We start from the raw sequence: 18642 nt of genomic DNA, 5'->3' as shown, positions 1-18642 counted from the left end.
CACGCGTTGAAGACTATATGAAGAAAATTTTCTCACAGGAACCTGATCCTCTCAAATTTCTCGCAAGAGAATCCTCGTCCCCATCCCTATAAAAATCAATGGAGGTAAGGACAAGGAAGCCTCGTGGACATCTCTAGTTTTATGTTCTTCCTTTCTAATGGTAATCTCTTCACCTAAACACATTCAATTCCTCAAATCTAAGTTTAAAATTGTATGAAATGTCTTCTACATTGAAATCGAGTGAAAACTCGATCATTTTTCCTTCTCTCATTTCTTGATGCATCGATAGCTATATCACTCACCTGTGTAGTTGACAACAATTATTTTTATATTATTATTATTATTATTTCGATATTATGTCACACAAACATGAAATACTTCGAGACAGCGAATTCAATAGGTACAATAAGAGGTACAATCAGGAAACCCAACAATACAATGAAGACATGTCCACATTTGTAGTGTCCAAGGAAAAGGAACATGTATATATATCCCTATAGTATGAGAGAACATGTCATTTTGTGTTGGACCTAAGTCCCATGATTTGGTTTTAAATCTAGAGATCATTTCATGCTTTAAACATATCATTTACCAATTTTGTGCCCTTTGAATAAAGCAACCTAAGATTATTTATTATTACTATTTTTTCAGATATTATCTACTTTAGCTCGTTAATATCACTGTCAGCTTCATAATCTTAAACCACGTTTACTAGAGAGAGGTTTCCACACCTTAATACAATTAACTTTTTTGTAGCTAAATTTGGTAAACTTTTACATTACAAAATTTAACTAAATTTATAGTTCAATACGATAAAATTGAACTTTGGTTAAAAATTGACATAACCTGGCAGGTGCGAAACTTTAACCAGAACTCAATACGGATTGAACAAATTATTGTGAATGTAATTTGAGAAAAATGAAGAGCACGGTAAATTTCAAACAAAATAGGTTAAATTATATGTTTAGTCCGTAAACTTTCGTGTCCATTAAATTTGACACTTTAACACGTGCGAAGCTTTAACTAGAACTTAACACTAACAAGATTCATTTATGATGTTCGGGTTAAGTTGGATTCAAACATTAATTAGGAACATTAAAACAAGGTTGTAGTGAACTAGGAATAAGATAGTTTAATGTAATGTAAATGAATTATATATTTCTCCGAAAAAAAAAAAGAATTCAAACATAATAATGATTCATATGAATCTTTGGCAAAACACGACATGGTGCATATTTGTTGTGTACAAGGTTACAAATTAGATGTCCTCTGCCTTGAAACTTCCAAGGAACTCTCTCTACTTTGGCTAACTTTTTGTGTTACAAACGCTTCAATCATCCATGTTTGAAAGGGAAATGACGTTTCAATCCACTGTTTTGATTCCCATGTCTTTCTGTAAATTCTCCTAGATTTTTAGGGTTTCTCCTAGATTTTTAGGGTTTGTTCATCGTCTCAATTATTTCTAGCTAAATAATACAACTCGAGTTTACTATCTCTTTTCTTATTTGGAAGAAAGGAAACAACGGAAGAATCTGGATTAGACCTAGCCGTTGGTACTCCACGTCTTCTCGAATAATTCAATTTCACCGAGTTCATATCCAAGACAGTGAAACAATCGTTATCATATATTTATGACATATTTAGATTCTTTGTTTACTATTTGGATGTCGGAAAATTAGTTCATATATGTTACAAAATCTTTTCGTAAATGTTTTTAGCCTTATTAATGTTAGTTTTGCCCTGATAGAACATATTGTGTAATAGCCCAAGCCCACCGAGCAGTGTGCCAGTAAAGACGCTGGGCCATCGGTTGGAGAGAGATTTTTTTTCGTGTTGTTGTATTGTTTTTGTCTTTTCAATCCAATTTTCATTATTTAATTCACATTTTGGATAACTCAAGAGGCCTACAACTGCATGCACAAATTTTAAGAAATGTTCAATCATTGACAAGTAAATCCTATAGTTGTTCAAACAAATAGCTAGAAGAGCTAACTATTAGTATATGTTGTCAGAAAAACATTCTAGGACTTCAACAAACTTTTTTCCTTGTTGGGTTCGAAGTAGCGAACATTTACTTTCGATTATATTCACATAATGCATCTCGAGCATACCATAAAACGTTGATTCATGAACATAGTCATGTGATTCATGTAGCATGAAAGGAGGAAAAAACAGGACAATAATAGTGCCCCAATGGCTGTACTGTTTCCCTCATTCATGAACCTACCATCAATACTCACCCATTTGGCTCATGAATTGAAAATGATACCTACAAAGTTAGGGTTTTGTGTGGGGAGTGCCCTTTTAGTATCAATTTGATGATACCCTTTATTGTTTTGAAGCTATTATTCAATTGTTTGGTTGGTGGGTTTTTAATATTTTGCCTCTTTTCTATATGCATTGAGAATTTGGTGTGCCTTTGTCGATTTGGACTCAAGGTCGTTTATAGCGCTCTATGTCCAAAGAGTGAACACTAGTCTAACAAACCAACACAAGTGTTTTCAGTATACTTTATCATCACTCACGTTCTTTTTAGGATTGAGCCACCAAAAAGGACATTCAATTCTTTTAAACCTTTTTTAATCATCCTATCTTCAGGATCACTGTATGGTCTTAGTTTATACATGTACTCCTCTTTTACTCGAGTATCACAGTTGTAGCTGTTGAATTCTCTAGTACACGAACGACACCGTGCATTCATGATGGGCTTACCGTTTTCTATGGTTACAAAAACATGTTTTTGCATGGGGATGAATGCTCAAATAATGGGAAATAGGATTGGCAATAATGAAATAGTTTCCATTTTTGTTTGTGTGAATAATGAAAGTGGGTTATGTGTTAAAAGGGAAACTAAAGCTTTAGATGCTGTCTCCACTTAAGGTATCAACCTCACCTTCCCACTTGCCCTATACCTAACCCTTTTTCTTTCCCCAATCTTCATTCATTTCTTCAAACACAACCATGATGATCCCCTTCCTCCTTCCCTACTTGTATAAGAAAGGGACATCACATTCATTATTGGGAAAAATCAAACTCGACCAAATAGAATCGTTGTTAAGTTCAAGAATCAAAACGGTAATGTGATACTCGAGTAAAGAAGGAGTATAGAAATGAACTGAGACCATACTAAGGATTGGAGTTTACTACCTATACCAACAAGGTGTACCAACTCAATCCTACGAACGGTTTTCCTTGAAACTGTAGGGATACTCTTCACTGTTAGAAGCAAGGAGTAAGTAATGTGACTGTTTCGTAGGGCATGTTAGGTACACTGTGTCGAATTCTGGACTAGGGTATTATAAGTGATTGTCGTGTTCTCGTTCTTTTAAGATTAGAGATTCAAATTTCTTGATCGGGTGGATAATATCGTTATTCTTTTTTTTGTGGAAATAAAAATGGAAGATATTTTTGCATGGGAATTGAAGTAATGAAAAAAGAAAAAAAAAAAAATCTAAGAGATATTGAGTTAGTGTGGGTTTTTCCAAATAGGTAATGACATGTGTATGAATGCATTTGGCTAAAGGGCTTTGAGTTTGGCAAGTACCACTCTGTCCTTTCCTGCCTTAAGTTGACTTCGATCAAACTCTTTCATTCACTTCCTTGTCACTCAACTTTATATTCCCATCTAATTCCTTTTAATCAAATGGCTTATCATGTAACGCGTCGAGGTCGAAGCCACCGCTAGCTGATATTGTCCTCTTTGAGCTTTCACTTTTTAGGCTTTTCCTTAAAGTTTTTAAAACGCGTCCGCTACTAAGAGCTTTTTCCATACCCTCGTAAAAAATGTTTCGTTCCCCTCTCCAACCGATGTGGGATCTCACAATCCACCCCTCTTCGGCTCAACATCATATCGCCCCTTTCTGACTCTAATACTATTTATAACCGCCAAGCCCACCATTGAAGATATTGTTTTTTTTTGTGCTCTTCCTCGCAATGTTCCCCTCCAAGCTTTTTAAAGCGCATATGCTAGAGAGAGATTTCTACACTCTTATAAAATAATGTTTTGTTCCCCTCTCCAACAGGTATCAGATCTCACAATCCACCCCTTCGAGGCCCAATTTTTTTTTTTTTTTTTAAGACTAAGATTCAAGCGTTTCTTTAAGGATAATAGCACCTTGTTTTTGTCTATTTAAACATTATTGAAAACGTGTAATCATTTCCCAAAAGTTAAATCGTCACCTTCCCAACACTTCCTTTTCTATGGTTTTTTCCAATGATTTCAACGAAAAAGTTAGCATGTTCATAACAATTTATAACACCCGAATAAAAAGAAAGTACATAAATGAACCAATACCACATCCGAATGAGAACGATCTTAATATTGGGATGGTTAAGAAAAGTTTAAACAAATCAAAAGTCAATACTTATACCACTAAGGTACACCTTCATTTTCGGTAGCTCAACCATAATAACTTCATAGTTAAACATGTTTTGCTTGGAGCAATTCTATGTTGGGGGATCTTTTAGGAATTTTTCTATGATGCATGCGTGTAAGGATAAAATATGTTAAAATGACTCATGTTGGTGTGTGGGAACAGTCTTCACCCTTATAAACAATAATGTAATTATGTCAGGGAAATGTCGTGACTATAAGATGCAAAATAAACCTTATTCCAAATTTTGATTTTTTTTTCTCTCTTTTTTTATTGCTAAAAAATAAAGATACTGTGTAAATACAATTTTCTGTTTTTAAAAAATATTTAATGAATTAGAAATTGACATAATCTTACTAAAAACAAATTACCATCTTATTAGAAAATTAAGTTTTTTTTTTATAATTATATTTGTGTTTAATGTCGTGGGCCCCAGATAACTAGGCTCCTCCTCCAGCTGGCCGACGCGTGTGCTGCTGTCGTGGGCCCCAGGTAACACGTCTTCTTTTCAGCACCTTTTTAAGATTTTTAATAATACTTTTAAAACTTTTTTTAAAAAAATCTCAGTTTAAATAAATTTAAAAACATTTTTACGATAATTAATATTTTATTTAAAAAAAATACTATTTTTTTAGCTTTCAAAAGTATTTAACTTTAAGTTTTCGTGTTATTAATACCAAAAAAAAAAACTTAAAAAAAACTTTTTTTTTTTTAAATACCATTTTCGTTAGTGAACTTTCAAAAATAACATTAAAAAATTGAAGATAATCTATGAGGTGTGGATAGATAATTTTCGTCTCTATATTGACAGTAATTTGTTTTTAACTTTTATTTATAAAAGTAAATTATGTTAAAAGAACCTTTAAACTATTTATTACATTTTTAATCTCTGTCCCAAAAAAAGAAAACAAAGGATATTACAAATATTATTTTTAAATTAAAAAGAAAAAGGTTTGAATATTTATAAAAATAATAAATAAACAAACAAATCATTTTTATTTTATTTTATTTTATTTATTTATTTATTTATTTAAAAAAAGTGACGGTAAAAAGTAGTTAACAGCTTTTTCCACTTCAGCCCACATTGTTGGATAAATATACATGAAGGCAGAGCTTCCATTTATTTTCATGGTGTTTTGCCACTGCCACTACCACCGCCGCCGCCACCACCACCACCTTATATTTCTTCATTCTCTTTTTCCTCAGAATCTCGCCGGGAAATGGACCATTGCTGGCGAGTCCGTTTTGGAATTCCACAGTTTCGTTCCCGGAGATCGGAACACGAAACCATGGCCAAACCTACATGTTCTCGTGCTGCAACTTTCGACGCCGATGACTTCTCCGATGTCTTCGGCGGTCCGCCACGGACCATCCTCTTCAGGCAATTTTCCGACACGATTGAGGGTAAAGACTCCACTTCCTTCTACGAAGAAGTATTCCAATCCCCCGAGTTAGTTTCTCAGCCGCAGAAGGGCGGCCGGAGCTTGCCGGCCTTCAGAATCCCTATTAAAGAGGATAGGTTTTATCGCTTTATTTTTGGATCGGAAGACGGCCGACAATCGAGAGATAGGTCAGAACCGAACTCCAAGGAATTCACCAGATCGAACTCGTCTTCGGTATCCAGCCCCTTTCGGCCGATCATCGGAGATGACGTGGCATTCCCTTCGTCGTCTTCAAATCTCAGGTTGGTTGTGTTCTGGAGAATGTGAGGGGGCCTAAACCCTATTTTGGATTATTCGATTGGACATGTATGCTCTTAAGGCTTAGGTCATTTTTCATTTGTTGTTTGATATCGTTTGGCTGTTTTATGGGCATAACTGAGAAAGAATTGATAATCAATATAGGTTTTGATTCATAGCAGTAACCAATTTTGTTTTATTGATGACTTTGCATAGACATTAATGATAAATCTTGAATGGTTTTCATTACAAATGTCTGTAAATTGATGCTGTTTTGAAGCTTGATTTGACCAGCATTGTCTAGCACTTGGTTTAACGTTGTTCATTGTTCCTTAATTTAATTTGATTGAAATAGGCCAAGCAATGTCCCAACAAAGTGGAGCTCATACAGAACCATGTTCAAGGAACAAGAAATGCCTCATATCGATAACCCGTATGTGGAAAATGAACATTATGATAGTTACAGAAGCTCGGGCCATGTGTTCGGAGTACCCGTGTCGTCCCCAGAAACCATTAGTCTGGAACCAAATTCATTTAGAAGCATCAAGATCTGTGTGGATGATTTGGAACAAAACTCCCCATCATCTGCTGGTTCTTCACACTGTGAGGATCCAGTTGACTATAGTGGAATTTACTGTAATGTTTTACCAGAAGACGACGAGGACGACGAAGATGCTATGAGTTCTTATGTCATTGAGATAACTTCCATCAATAGAGAAGAATATAGAGAAGAAGTTTCCATTGATGAAGCAATTGCTTGGGCTAAATCAAAGTATCAAAGTCCTGTATCTGAGACAGATTTGAGTGGTAGACAACAAGAAAGTGAGCAATCTGGGGAAGAAGAAGGTGAACTTCAGTAACAGCTCATGTATTTCCATGCAGGACCTGTTTTATATGAATGTATAAACTCAATAGTGAAAGTTCTAACAGTAGTGGCCTCTTTTTGTTTTGCAGGAAGACCTGTTTCATTTGAATCTTCAGGTCAGCAGTTGAATGGAAATGGATTGTCACAGCCCGCAGAGGTAACGTTCATACTGTTCATCTAATCTAAATATTGATGAAAAAACATTCTGGATTATGCTTGAAAGAATCTGTGCATTGAGTTCATTGAAGTTTTCTTGTGATGGTGTACTAAGTAAGGTGCTTTGCCTAACTGGTTGCTCTTGTTTCTGCCTCAGACACACCAGAAAGATGTAAAAGTTGAAGGAGGAAAGCCACGGGTTGACATTGATGTAAGTAATTGTCACAAGGCTTCATATTTGTAAGCAGGGCATCATTTCATTTTCACTCTAGGATATTTCCATTTTCACTCTAGGATATTTTCATTTTCACTATGGGATATTTTCCTGATTGATTGTGTGAGATCTCACACCAGTTGGAGAGGGGAATGAAACATTCTTTATAAGGGTGTGGGAACCTCTCCCTAGTAGACGCGTTTTAAAAACCTTGAGATGAAGCCCGAAAAGGAAAGCCCAAAGAGGACAATATCTGCTTACAAATGGTATTAGAGCCAGACACCGAGCAGTATGTCTGTGAGGACGGTGAGGCTCGAAGGAGGTGGACACCGGGCAGTGTGCTAGCGAGGATGGTGAACCCTGAAGGGGGTGGACATCGGGCGATGTGCCAGCGAGGACGCTAGGCCCCGAAGGCGGGTGTATTGTGAGATCCCACATCGATTGGAGAGAGGAACGAGTGTCAGCAAGGACGCTGGGCATGAAGGGGGTGGATTGTGAGATCCCACGTCGGTTTCACCCTAGCAGACGCGTTTTAAAAATCTTGAGGGGAAGCCCGAAAGAGAAAACCCAAAGAGGACAATATCTACTAGCAGTGGGCTTGGGCTGTAACATGGCTATGTGGCAGAAAAATTATCTCATCATGTACCAGGGACAAGACTTGAAATGGGTTAGTTTAATTTGAGGACTAAGTATTTATTCGGCTACCTACATGGTGGATGGAAGTAATACAATCCTCTATATCATGAAACTTAGGCATGTTGCTCATATTCTTTCTTACTAAGGAACCAGTTTTTGATCTCTGTTTATTCTCCTAATGTCAAAATTACAGAAAGAATTGGAAGGATTAGATGAGAAAATAAAGTTATGGTCAGCTGGCAAGGAGACCAACATCCGCTTGCTACTTTCTACGCTTCATTACGTAAGTTCTTCAGTGTTGAATAACATCGTTCACATCTCCCTCCTCTTCATGTTATAGCCTTTGATCTAACAACATGCAGCCATTGTGTGGGATTAATACAGATATTGTGGTCAAGTAGTGGGTGGTCTCCAATATCCTTGACAAACCTGATTGGAGGCTCACAAATGAAGAAGGCTTATCAAAAAGCAAGATTGTGTCTACACCCAGACAAGCTGCAGCAAAGAGGAGCGACAATGCTGCAAAAATATGTTGCGGAGAAGGCTTTTACCATCCTTCAGGTAACTTTTTGTTCATGCAACATAATTAATGGCTATCCTATGTAATCACGAACTTGAAATCAAACACCAGATCAACAGTTTTGATTTTGTTTGTCCCTGTTCTTTAATAGGAAGCGTGGGCTGTATATATATCCCAAGATGTTTTCCTCAACTAGAGCCTAATTTCAGTGTGAAGCTCAAGAAAGTAGCAGCAAATCTGGAACATTCACAAGGTGATACTCATTTTGCATTAAGAATTCGAGAGTGGACCTGATTATGTATTAAGAAAGTTGTGTAAAACAGAAAATCAGGTAAACTCCGGCCTGTTCTGTATGTAAGATATGTCTGCATATATGTGTAGTGTATGTGTAGACTTGTATTTCATTGTGCAGCTACATTCTAAAGATGATTGCTGAACACTTGCGCTTTGCATATGTACAAACACATTTCGATAGATTTATATAAATAGATGTTCAGACCCATGTTCTTTCCTTGTTCTTTCCTGGTTATGGAGAAGTTATGAGATCTCACATCGATTGGAGAGAGGAACGAGTGGTAGCGTGGGTTGCGAAGGAGGGTGGACTGTAAGATCCCACATCGGTTGGAGAGGGGAACGGAACATTCTTTATAAGAGAGTGTGGAAACCTCTCCCTAGCAGACACGTTTTAAAAACCTTGAGGGTAAACTCGAAAGAGAAAGCCCAAAGAGGACAATATTTGTTAGCGGTGAGCTTGAATGATTACAAATGGTATCAGAGCCAGACACCGGGCGGTGTGCCAGCAAGGACGCTGAGCCCCGAAGGGAGTGGATACCAAACGGTGTGTCAACGAGGACACTAGGTCCCGAAGAGGGGTGGACACCAAGTGGTGTGCCAATGAGAACGCTGGGCCCTAAAGACAGGTGGATTGTGAGATCTCACATCGATTGGAGAGAGGAACGAAATATTCTTTATAAGGGTGTAAAAGCTTCTCCCTAGCATTCCCTAGCAGACGCGTTTTAAAAACCTTGAGGGGAAGCTCGGAAGGAAAAGCTCAAAGAGAACAATATCTACTAGCAGTGGGCTTGGACCGTTATAGTTCTTCGTAGCTAAACAGAATCAAGAGGCCTCTGTTATTGCCATCTTGTGAACTAGTGATTTTTTGCATGCACAAACCTGAATTAAACGGGGCAAAGACAGGAATTCATACAGAAAATTTGACCATTGAGGAGCTGAAGTGAGTTTCATATGCTATGCTTAATCTTGCTTGAGCTATGATTAACTATAAACGTGAAAGATAACATTCATCAACTTAAAGAATGTCGATCAAAATGAGAACCATATCAGAAAAACCCATATCATGATGGAACCCAGATGAGTTTAGTTAGATCAACAGTGAAAGTATGGAGGATTAGGAGTATGAAACCCAGATCAGAAAAACCCATATCATGATGAACTGCCACTGCTCATGAAGCTTTTATAAGTCATAGTGATTTACAGAGTAAAACATAATGGGGCAAGAACAGAAAAGATCAGCCTCCCTTTCTATAAGCCACAAAGAAGAGAAAGAGAGAGAGATTCAACCACCCTCTTCTCTTAACAACTCTTTAAACTCATCATCAGTGGCCTTAAGCATAAGAGGCAAAGCCACGTTCTTTCCACTCTGCACTGTCTCCACATACCTTGGCTTTATCCTCTTCTCCAAGCTGAACCCAAAATACTGAGGGAAGTCCTTGAGCTCCTCCACTTTCCTCTGCATCTCCCCAGAGAAATACTCAAACTTAGGCTTTAAGTTATTTTCAATACTGAAAGTGAGCAGAGCCGGACACCTTAAAACCATCCCCACAGTTTCACTCCTCGAGAATCCCAAACTCTGCAAATACTTGAGTTTGGGAATCAAGGTCTTCTCCACACTTGAAACCAGCAAAGCAGAGTCCTGGTAAGCCAAGGCCTCCAAATCCTTAAACCCAAGTCTTTGTAGGTAAAACAAAGCTGGTTTCAGCTGGTCTTTGGCACTTGAAGCAAGCAATCTAGGGCACTTGTTAATGACCCTTCTGAAATTCTGATCTGGGATTTTAAGGTCTTCTGACAGGAAACTGAAAACTGGGATTAAGTCAGCTTTAACATCAGACGTGAGGATTTTGGGACACATTCCAAAGATCTTGGCGAAGTCCTTTTGGTGAATTCCTTTGGATTGGAGAAAGGATATCACAGAATGAATGGATTCAAGAGTTACAGAGTGGAGAGAAGGATTCTGGGAAAGAGCCTTTCCAGCATCCACACCCATGATTTCAAGGCAGAGGATTTTCTCTTTGATTTGGGAAGACAGAGTGGAATGAAGCGGCGTGTAGAGAGGATGCTTGTGGAAGAGGCTTTTGGGTTTGGCGGCCAAGAAAGTGTTCGGTTGCTGGGAATTTGAGGGAGAAGCAGAGAGTTCATGAGAGGAGAAGCAGAAAGAAGAAGGAAAAGCAGCTGCAGGCATGGTGGAGGGACAGAGATGGCCTGCTACTGTCCAGAAGGGACATCGATTCAGTGTAAGTATATATTTTATGGGAATTTTGTGGAAGATGATTGGCTGAGATTGGATTTCGAAGATTGTTTTTGTTTGGGTGAGGAATCGGCACAAAGGCCTCAAACTTTCTTGGTGGGTTTCATCACATTTTATCTCTGTTTTATCCCTGGAGCTGATACGATACCCATTCACATTCACTTTCTAAAGCTCGGGCAGTATTACCTAATTTAGCATGCTTATAATAATTTTCGAAATTGTAGATATAATGTTTATACTTTCGATTAGAACTCTCCGTTCTAGTTTCACTTCCATCCGTGCTAGTTCTTATACTGGTTCCCTCATCTGGAATCCTTGGGGAAGAGGATCAAGTTGCCCAACCGGATAGCGGACAGCTAATGCGTTTCAAGATCGAACCAATCGCCTACGCTTTTTTGAATTCAATTGAAAAGATCAACTAGTATTACTATAAATATATATGATTGTTGGTTTAGTGCTAGGTTTACTGCTTTAGAGAGTTCTTTTATTTCTTCCACACCATCAACAACAGAAGGAATTTAATGGTCATCTCCAGACCTTATCATTGACACTGATCGACAGAGTAGTGATAAATCTACTTCTAATACATATCTGTAAGAGCTACAACAGTTCCAGTATGTTTTCAAGACTACAATTATTTGAAATATAAATCCGTGATATCGACTCGGGATAATCACCTTCACGAAGACAGTGAAAAGCGTTTACAATTACAACAGACATAAACAGAGATGCTATAACTAGAAAAAAAACACTGCAAAACCAATCATTCTGCAACAAGAAACATAAAAAGTTATGAAGTTACTCGAGTGTTCTCCAAATGGAACACGAGCAAAACCAGCACTGGAAAAATTATAACTCGAGTCGGTTTTACTTGGCTCTGGAAAAAGAAATGAGGAAGGCTAAGTCAGAATCATGCTGCCCCGCATTGCCTGGTTTCCTTTCTCGCTTAAGCTCGAGACTGTGTTTCCTAAAACTAGATGTCCATTCATCATCAACAAACTAGCAGAGTGCTGACAAGAAATATGATATTCAGCAGATATTTCTTATAGTTAAGAGATGACAGTATGTGAGTTTGTGAATACTTTCAATTCGGAGCTCATGTCTCAAGGTTTCCCTGGCTTCTGCTGGCTGAGTGTTGTCGCAGCAGTTTTTTACCACGATGATCGTCCTGCAAGAGCGTATTCGAATTGATGTAGAGGATACTATATTCAGTGATTTAACATTCAGATACTGTTTTATTTTTGTTCCAATTTCCTGCAAGGTACTAAGAAAGTTGAAGTAAAAGACAGACAATGACGATAATAGAATCGAATCTAACCCTCGAGCAATACCCTTCACAAGGAGAGTTGATGTCTCCTTGGACCATTACCTACTGCTTATCCCTCCTCCAATACCAACTCCTTAGAGTTCTTGAGCGACTTGCTATACTTTTTAAGACAAAGAAAAAAATTCATAGACAACCCCAAGCCAAAGCAAAATAGAGAACAGGCTCTCAATTGAACAAGAGTGAATCAGAAACCATAGTTGTTGAAAAATATGAAGTGTATACCAAGATAGAGCTATAAAGAAAAAAAAATTAAGAGGCAACGATATGTCGTCTTCCTACTGCTTCCTACTGCGAAGATTCTATTGTTCCTTTCAAGCCACAAGCTCGAAGCGGAAAAATAATATATATTAAGTGAATTGAAGCCATAGGACTTCTTTTTGTCTTTAAGGAAACTTCTAGACGAGCAAGGTTATGAGGAAACTTCTATTTGTGATTCTATAATACAGCAACGTTTCTCAATGTATTACATTGTTCCTCCATTCTTTAATGCTACGTTCTAGATCATTTTTTGTGCTTCCTTCTTTCCCAATCTCTACCTCTTACTCCATATCAAAGGGTTCATGTCTTTGAGAAACTTTAGGGACCTAAAAAGATGATACTCTAAACCACAGATGTCATATTAAAAGGGAAGTTCCTCCATACCGTCTTTTCCGATTTTGCATTTTCAGCAAGCACATGCAGGTGGCTGAAGACATAGGTCACCACTGACTAGTTTATTATCAGTTCTATTCCTATATTTAGGCCACTTGTTACAGTGTTCTGATTTAAATCGGGACTGTGAGTTTCCTTGTCGACATTTGGCGAGGAGAGTTCCTCTATCATCCTTCATCCTTCATTGGTTGAGGCAAGGTTGTTCCTTCGGGGACATCCGATAAAATTGGAAGGTTCGTTGGCAGGGCATATGGTTCACAGTTGTTATGTGGGCTCTTTGGTTAAAAACATGAGTTTTCCTAAGATGTTAGAGATTTGTGCACTATGCCGCCCTCTAATGATTTCTCCATTTGGCGGAGAAAAGAAATTTATCATTTTCTCATTGCTGATGAAATGAGTGGTGTTTCTATGTTGTTCTTAAGTTTGGTTTCCTAAGGCAAACTAGCTCTACCACCCATATGATGGAAAAGAGTTATTTGCCTGACAGGACTTGCATAAGAAGACACATAAACTTGACTCTTGAGCTTCTGGCACTTAAGATGTCCCTTTAAGCCCACATTCGGAGGTTTGAAAGTCATCGACCCATATTACATTGGAGGTCGTGACAATATACGTGCTTCGATGAGGTTTCTTTTCTTACCCCCCAAAAAAGAAGGTTTTTTTTACCTTACCGAGTCGAGGTGATTTTCTCCCACAAAAGGCACGCACTGCACCCTTTTTAAACAGGGGACAAAATAAACTTCGCCAATAAGGTTATTGCACCATAGATTTCTACAATGATGATGACAACAACCCACAAAGTTAAGGAGTGCAATTTTAGGGTTATGCTATTGAGTGCCCTGCAGCCATAATTTTTAGCTTATATAGAATCAAGAACTCATGTATTGCTTCAATGAAAAGAGAAATCAGATCTGCTTTCATTTTTCTATGATTTGTAGAAAGACAAAATATGTATTATAGAAGGAAGCCAACCTTGTAAAGAGATGCTGCTGACTCAGATTGCAACGTCTGAACTCCTGTACGTTCGAGGGACTGCAGAGCATTGAGTGCATCTAACGTCAGCTGCCAGCCACTTAGAGCAACTGCATCGGCATTGGAGCCACTACTCGTACTGCCAGCAGCAGCAACATTTCCATTTACCCAGGGGCAAAATTGATTGTGATGGACAATCGGATCAAACTCTATTTCATAACTGCTTTCCCCTTTTTGTGGCTCTGAAAAAGAAGGGTTCAACATCACAAACAGAAGAAAATAGGAATAAAATGTTTCATGAGGTCAAATCGCTACGTCAGAGATTTAAGAAACAACACATACACCTTCCAATCAGCCCATATCAAATGGTAGATTAAGTTATAAATCCAGATTATCGCGTTAGTTTTCAAGATTCTACAGCCACAGTATCAGTAAACTATTCACAAGCTAAGTTATTTGAGGTAACGAGGACAATTGAAAACCGAAAGTAAAAGGACCGATGTTGAAGGAGGTAGTAGCTAGGTTTCTCGTTTACTACACCAGGTTCTACTATGCTGAATTCTAAAACTATACCTGCATTTGGATCGTCGATCTTATTTTGTCCATGAGTTGGTCGTGTATCAGCATTGTGACTGCTATTCACTAGGATTGTTTTGCAACTCTGACTTGTCTTTCCACCACTTTCAACAGAATCGTCTTTAGCAGAGCCATCGATTTTTGATCCACTATCAGCTCTTTCTACTGGCCGAGAAAACATCTCTTGGCTATCACCATGAGGGTCTTCCCTGATGATGTCCTCAGGCACAATCTCATCCATTAGTCCAGGATCAGGGGCAGACTCACCAGTTTGTCCCTGATTCTCGGCATCTTCTATTCTGGGTTCAACATCACCAACAACACTATCAGTCCTATGAACCGATGCATCAGCCCCATGAATTTCAGCCTCATGACTTGCACACATTCCAACACTTCCACCACTTATTCCAAAACTAAACACATCCCTTGCCTGAGTAGTGATGGTATCAGCATTGAATATTTCTTCACCGTTATTTGTACTACTCACACCCATTTCACCAGGAACTTCAGAAGCCGGTCGAAGAAAAACGCTCTGCTGAGCTTGATTGCTATGTATCAATTCTGAAGTTTCATTATTGTCTAAATTCCCATGTGTACTGGAAGAGGGGAAATGAACATCATCAACATCCCCAGGATAATTCTCAACACTTTCCATAGAGTCCTCACCATCATTATGACACAATGTGTCCATTGCAATGACAGATGATGCACGGGTCGAATCCCTAGCTGATTGAATTCCAGTACATTGATCACCTCCTTGCTGAAATGAATTAAATTTTTCCCCATCCATGCAAAGGTCTAAACCCATGGAATGACTTGGACCAGCACCTGCTGAATCTCTTTGATACGAACAAAAAGTGTCAAAAAATTCAGAATCGCGAGTACGTTTTGAAGGGCCAGCTGAATATTGTCTATCGTCTGTAACTTCATCACCGTCACGATCTATAACAGTTCCTTCAACACTATCGGCTTGATGCATCCTTACTAGTGCCCTGTCATCTGAACTCCCATCTTTATCCAAACTGCGTTTGCGGGAGCTAGGACCTCGTGATTCATATGAAGCAGCACGATCACCAACCTCACTGCCTGAAGGTTGCCCAATCATTAGATCCCTTCCCAAATCCCCGTTCAGAATATGTTCATTGGTTGTATTCTTATCTGATTGAGAAACATTTAAGCCCCCTGCCATTGTCAGATTCAAATCAACATCCATGTTCGGTAGTAAGCGTGCCTCATTTGTTGTTGCTACTTCATCACGATCTTCAATACGTTCTTTATCGGCATCATCCGCAGTCACCCATCCATTAATTCCACTAGCTGCACTTACTCCACGAGTCAGTCCCATTTTCTTACTTGAAGAAGGAATGTCAATGTTGTTAGGGGCAAAATGAGCCGGTCGAGAAATCGTTAGGAAGTCCAATATCCTAACTGTAGCACCACATATGCTACAATCTAGTATAGGTGATCTAAATTCACTTCTAGGGTCTTCAACCACCAATTTACCCTTTCCAGTGTCCTTTTTAACGGAAGTAGAGAGTGCTTTCTTGCTTCGAGATGCATCATGCGAAAGATGCAACTGAGCCTCAGTAGGACCAAAAGAACATCCATTTCGAGCTGATTGTGCAGAATGCTCTTCACAGTCTTGAACATCTAAGTGCCATCTTGGTTCCCATCCACAAAGGCTAATAATTTTCTGTGCCTGAAAAATGAAAAAACAAAAAATAATTAGATATGATAAAGCATCAGCTGAAGAATAAATGGGATTTAAAATATTGACCAAAAAATATCATAAACAAATTAGCCTACTTGAGAATACAAATAGAATGCTCTATCTTGAGAGCTTTCAAGAAGTTCACGTGTACCCTCCGGTTTTACACCTACTTCACCCATGGTGAAATTTGGGGATTGTGCCAAAAAGCGATCAAGCTGTGCACTCCGACAAATACGCATTTGTTCAATTGCAGAAGCAGCAACAGAAGGCAAAGATTGAAACTGCAGAAGTCCATCACATCTATCCTTAAATCCTCCAACTAAAGCAGACTGGGGTGTTGGAGGGAACTGCACCAAACTTTCAGGGCAGCTATTTCCTCTCCAAGGACAAGAGACTTTGTGCCCAGAATCCAGCTGCTTTGTAAACTCAGCAAGTTGAACTTCAATAACACCCAAAAAGGAGAATCAAGGGTCATTATTATCAGCCATTCAGAATTCACGAGTTAATTAGTGAACCATCAAAAAAAAAACTCAGAATTCACGTGTTGATATACTTTTTCCTTTTATGTGTGTGTTTGTGTGAGTGGGAGGGTGCCTAATAGATAACCATATATATTTTAGTAATGGCTCTCCATTAATGAATCTAACCTTCTGCAGATGTCCATGACTGTAGTAATTCAAAGCTCAAACTGTTACCACAAGATTCACATTCAATTTTATCAACATCGACGTTCATCCAACCTCTCTGTGCACATGCAAGTGAATTGACTACCTGCGAAAGTTCAAGAAAGAATAATATTCCTAAGCTTCAAAATGCATTGCCAGTCGAATATTTTTCATCGGTACTTTAAGTAGTTTAAGAGATAAAAATAACGTTGTAAGGAAAAAAAACTGAGATATAAAATCCCAAGCAGATTCCTAAGTTTCAATTAATTAATAAAAACTATTCTTATTTTATAAAAAATGACAACCTAAACCATCACTTTAGGTCGGTTCCACCTATAAACCAACTGAATTTATCAAGTAGTTAGAGAATTTTTCTTCACTTAAATTGCTCAAGAGATCATCTATGTACAAATTAACAAGATAAAGAGATGACCAGGTTCGAACTAATTCATGAAATATAATTGGATACAAGGTCAACTTTTATGAATTGTTAATACTTCCAAGAATAAGGCAACAAAGAAAGACTAAAATCTGCTCAATAATCCTCCCAATAAACCCAAGAGAACAAACAGTTTCCTGTTTAAGCGAGAGGTAACGAAAATCCTAATGCTCTAACAAGCTAGTTCTAGAACTGAGGTTTCCATATCAAACACAATCAGCTCCAGTTAAAATATGAGTTGAAAATTATATAATTGAGCTTCATGCAATGGGACCAAAGGTAGCCAAGTAAAACATATACTGCATGATTTATGTCAATAATCATAAAAATTATAACCTTAGGTTTTCCAAACCAATTTCCAGGTTTAAAGGTAGCCAAACGCCTTAGCAAATCCCCCCTTTCCCATGGTCTGCAAGAGTATCTCGACATGCCGAAAGCAGAACCACCAACACCAGTGCTCAAGGAAGGCTGAGGTGGTTGTGAACCAACACAAGATAAAGACGCAGCTTTTGAACCAAGTCCACGAATTGATCCATCAACACTTCCAATATTTGTTGGAACAGCAGGTGATGAAGCTCCAGCAGAACTGATAAGATTCAAAGAGCAACAAGAACTAAGCAAGACAATGTGAATTCAAATGATCAAACTGCATCTAACCCTTGGATTATTACCCACTCAGATAATAACATGTATACTCTTAGAGTTGTGTTGAATATTACCCTCGATATCATATACAGCTCCTAAAGCAAAATTTTATTCAACCCAAACATGTGATTTAAGCTCCCTCATTGAGCACAAAAATTCCTAGCCGTTGCTAATCATGTAACAAAAGAAACCCATAACCCTTTCGCACCCGCCTCACATTACGAGCATAAACACAGTAGATCTTCTTCCGCGCGACAAACACCTAACAACCGTAAATTAACCATTTCCCTCTTCCTAAAAAAAACAATTACGAGGGAAGATTTTCAAACTTCACTTTCATTCTAAACAACGAATTAGGGTTGGCGTCCCAAGTTGAACAATTTCCCACCACAAAATCGCCCCAAAACAGCGGACAAGAAGAAAATTGTAAAACCCTAGGTTGACCAAATACCAGAGACTCGTACAAGTAACGGAAGGCGGAGCGGTACCTGGCGGCCGGAGTTGGATCGACAGTTCCAGCTGAGCTGATTACCTCTTCCCTCATTCTCACGAATTGATTTTGTTCTGGAATTTTTCAGTAGCTGTGTTGAAAGAAAACAAACAGGTCCAGAAAAATTGAAACTTTCCTCGAGTCTTTGTTGCTTTTATAGTTGAGACCGCTAACTGAC

General features: G+C 38.3%; 3 protein-coding genes across 4 annotated transcripts; 1 reads left to right on the top strand and 2 right to left on the bottom strand.

Moving 5' to 3' along the window:
* Positions 1-5502: 5502 nt before the first annotated feature.
* On the top strand, positions 5503-8945 carry LOC111782633. The gene is made up of 7 exons (XM_023663415.1): positions 5503-6057; positions 6408-6898; positions 7007-7074; positions 7231-7284; positions 8117-8206; positions 8308-8484; positions 8595-8945. Exons 1-7 carry the CDS (start codon positions 5594-5596, stop codon positions 8637-8639), a joined length of 1389 nt encoding a protein of 462 aa, XP_023519183.1. The 5' UTR covers positions 5503-5593; the 3' UTR covers positions 8640-8945.
* A 928-nt stretch (positions 8946-9873) lies between these two features.
* LOC111782601 (transcription termination factor MTEF1, chloroplastic-like) lies at positions 9874-11086 on the bottom strand. The gene has a single exon (XM_023663382.1). The coding sequence runs from the start codon at positions 10920-10922 to the stop codon at positions 10020-10022; it is 903 nt and encodes a 300-aa protein (XP_023519150.1). The 5' UTR covers positions 10923-11086; the 3' UTR covers positions 9874-10019.
* A 465-nt stretch (positions 11087-11551) lies between these two features.
* LOC111782733 lies at positions 11552-18603 on the bottom strand. Of its 2 annotated transcripts, XM_023663526.1 has the most exons (8): positions 18463-18603; positions 17666-17915; positions 16873-16996; positions 16321-16664; positions 14512-16213; positions 13939-14180; positions 12071-12156; positions 11552-11998 (listed from the first exon to the last, which is right to left on the bottom strand). In XM_023663526.1, the coding sequence occupies exons 1-7, from the start codon at positions 18516-18518 to the stop codon at positions 12085-12087; spliced, it is 2790 nt and encodes a 929-aa protein (XP_023519294.1). In that variant the 5' UTR covers positions 18519-18603; the 3' UTR covers positions 11552-11998; positions 12071-12084. The 2 variants fall into 2 exon arrangements, with proteins under 2 accessions (XP_023519294.1, XP_023519293.1); XM_023663525.1 differs by having other exon boundaries at positions 11552-12156.
* Between the last annotated feature and the right edge of the window lie 39 nt (positions 18604-18642).

The sequence above is a fragment of the Cucurbita pepo genome, chromosome LG20 (assembly GCF_002806865.2).
Source record: "Cucurbita pepo subsp. pepo cultivar mu-cu-16 chromosome LG20, ASM280686v2, whole genome shotgun sequence".
In the NCBI taxonomy this organism is placed as follows: Eukaryota; Viridiplantae; Streptophyta; class Magnoliopsida; order Cucurbitales; family Cucurbitaceae; genus Cucurbita; species Cucurbita pepo.
This window is presented reverse-complemented; position numbering and strand designations above follow the sequence as displayed.

Coding starts and splice junctions, on each gene's coding strand:
- LOC111782633 (XM_023663415.1), top strand. CDS start 5,594: ATGGACCATTGCTGGCGAGTCCGTTTTGGAATTCCACAGTTTCGTTCC. Junction 6,058..6,407: donor TCGTCGTCTTCAAATCTCAG/GTTGGTTGTGTT, acceptor TGATTGAAATAG/GCCAAGCAATGTCCCAACAA. Junction 7,075..7,230: donor GATTGTCACAGCCCGCAGAG/GTAACGTTCATA, acceptor TTTCTGCCTCAG/ACACACCAGAAAGATGTAAA.
- LOC111782733 (XM_023663525.1), bottom strand. CDS start 18,518: ATGAGGGAAGAGGTAATCAGCTCAGCTGGAACTGTCGATCCAACTCCG. Junction 16,997..17,665: donor ATTGGTTTGGAAAACCTAAG/GTTATAATTTTT, acceptor GAACTTTCGCAG/GTAGTCAATTCACTTGCATG. Junction 16,214..16,320: donor CATTCTATTTGTATTCTCAA/GTAGGCTAATTT, acceptor TTCATTTTTCAG/GCACAGAAAATTATTAGCCT.
- LOC111782601 (XM_023663382.1), bottom strand. CDS start 10,922: ATGCCTGCAGCTGCTTTTCCTTCTTCTTTCTGCTTCTCCTCTCATGAA.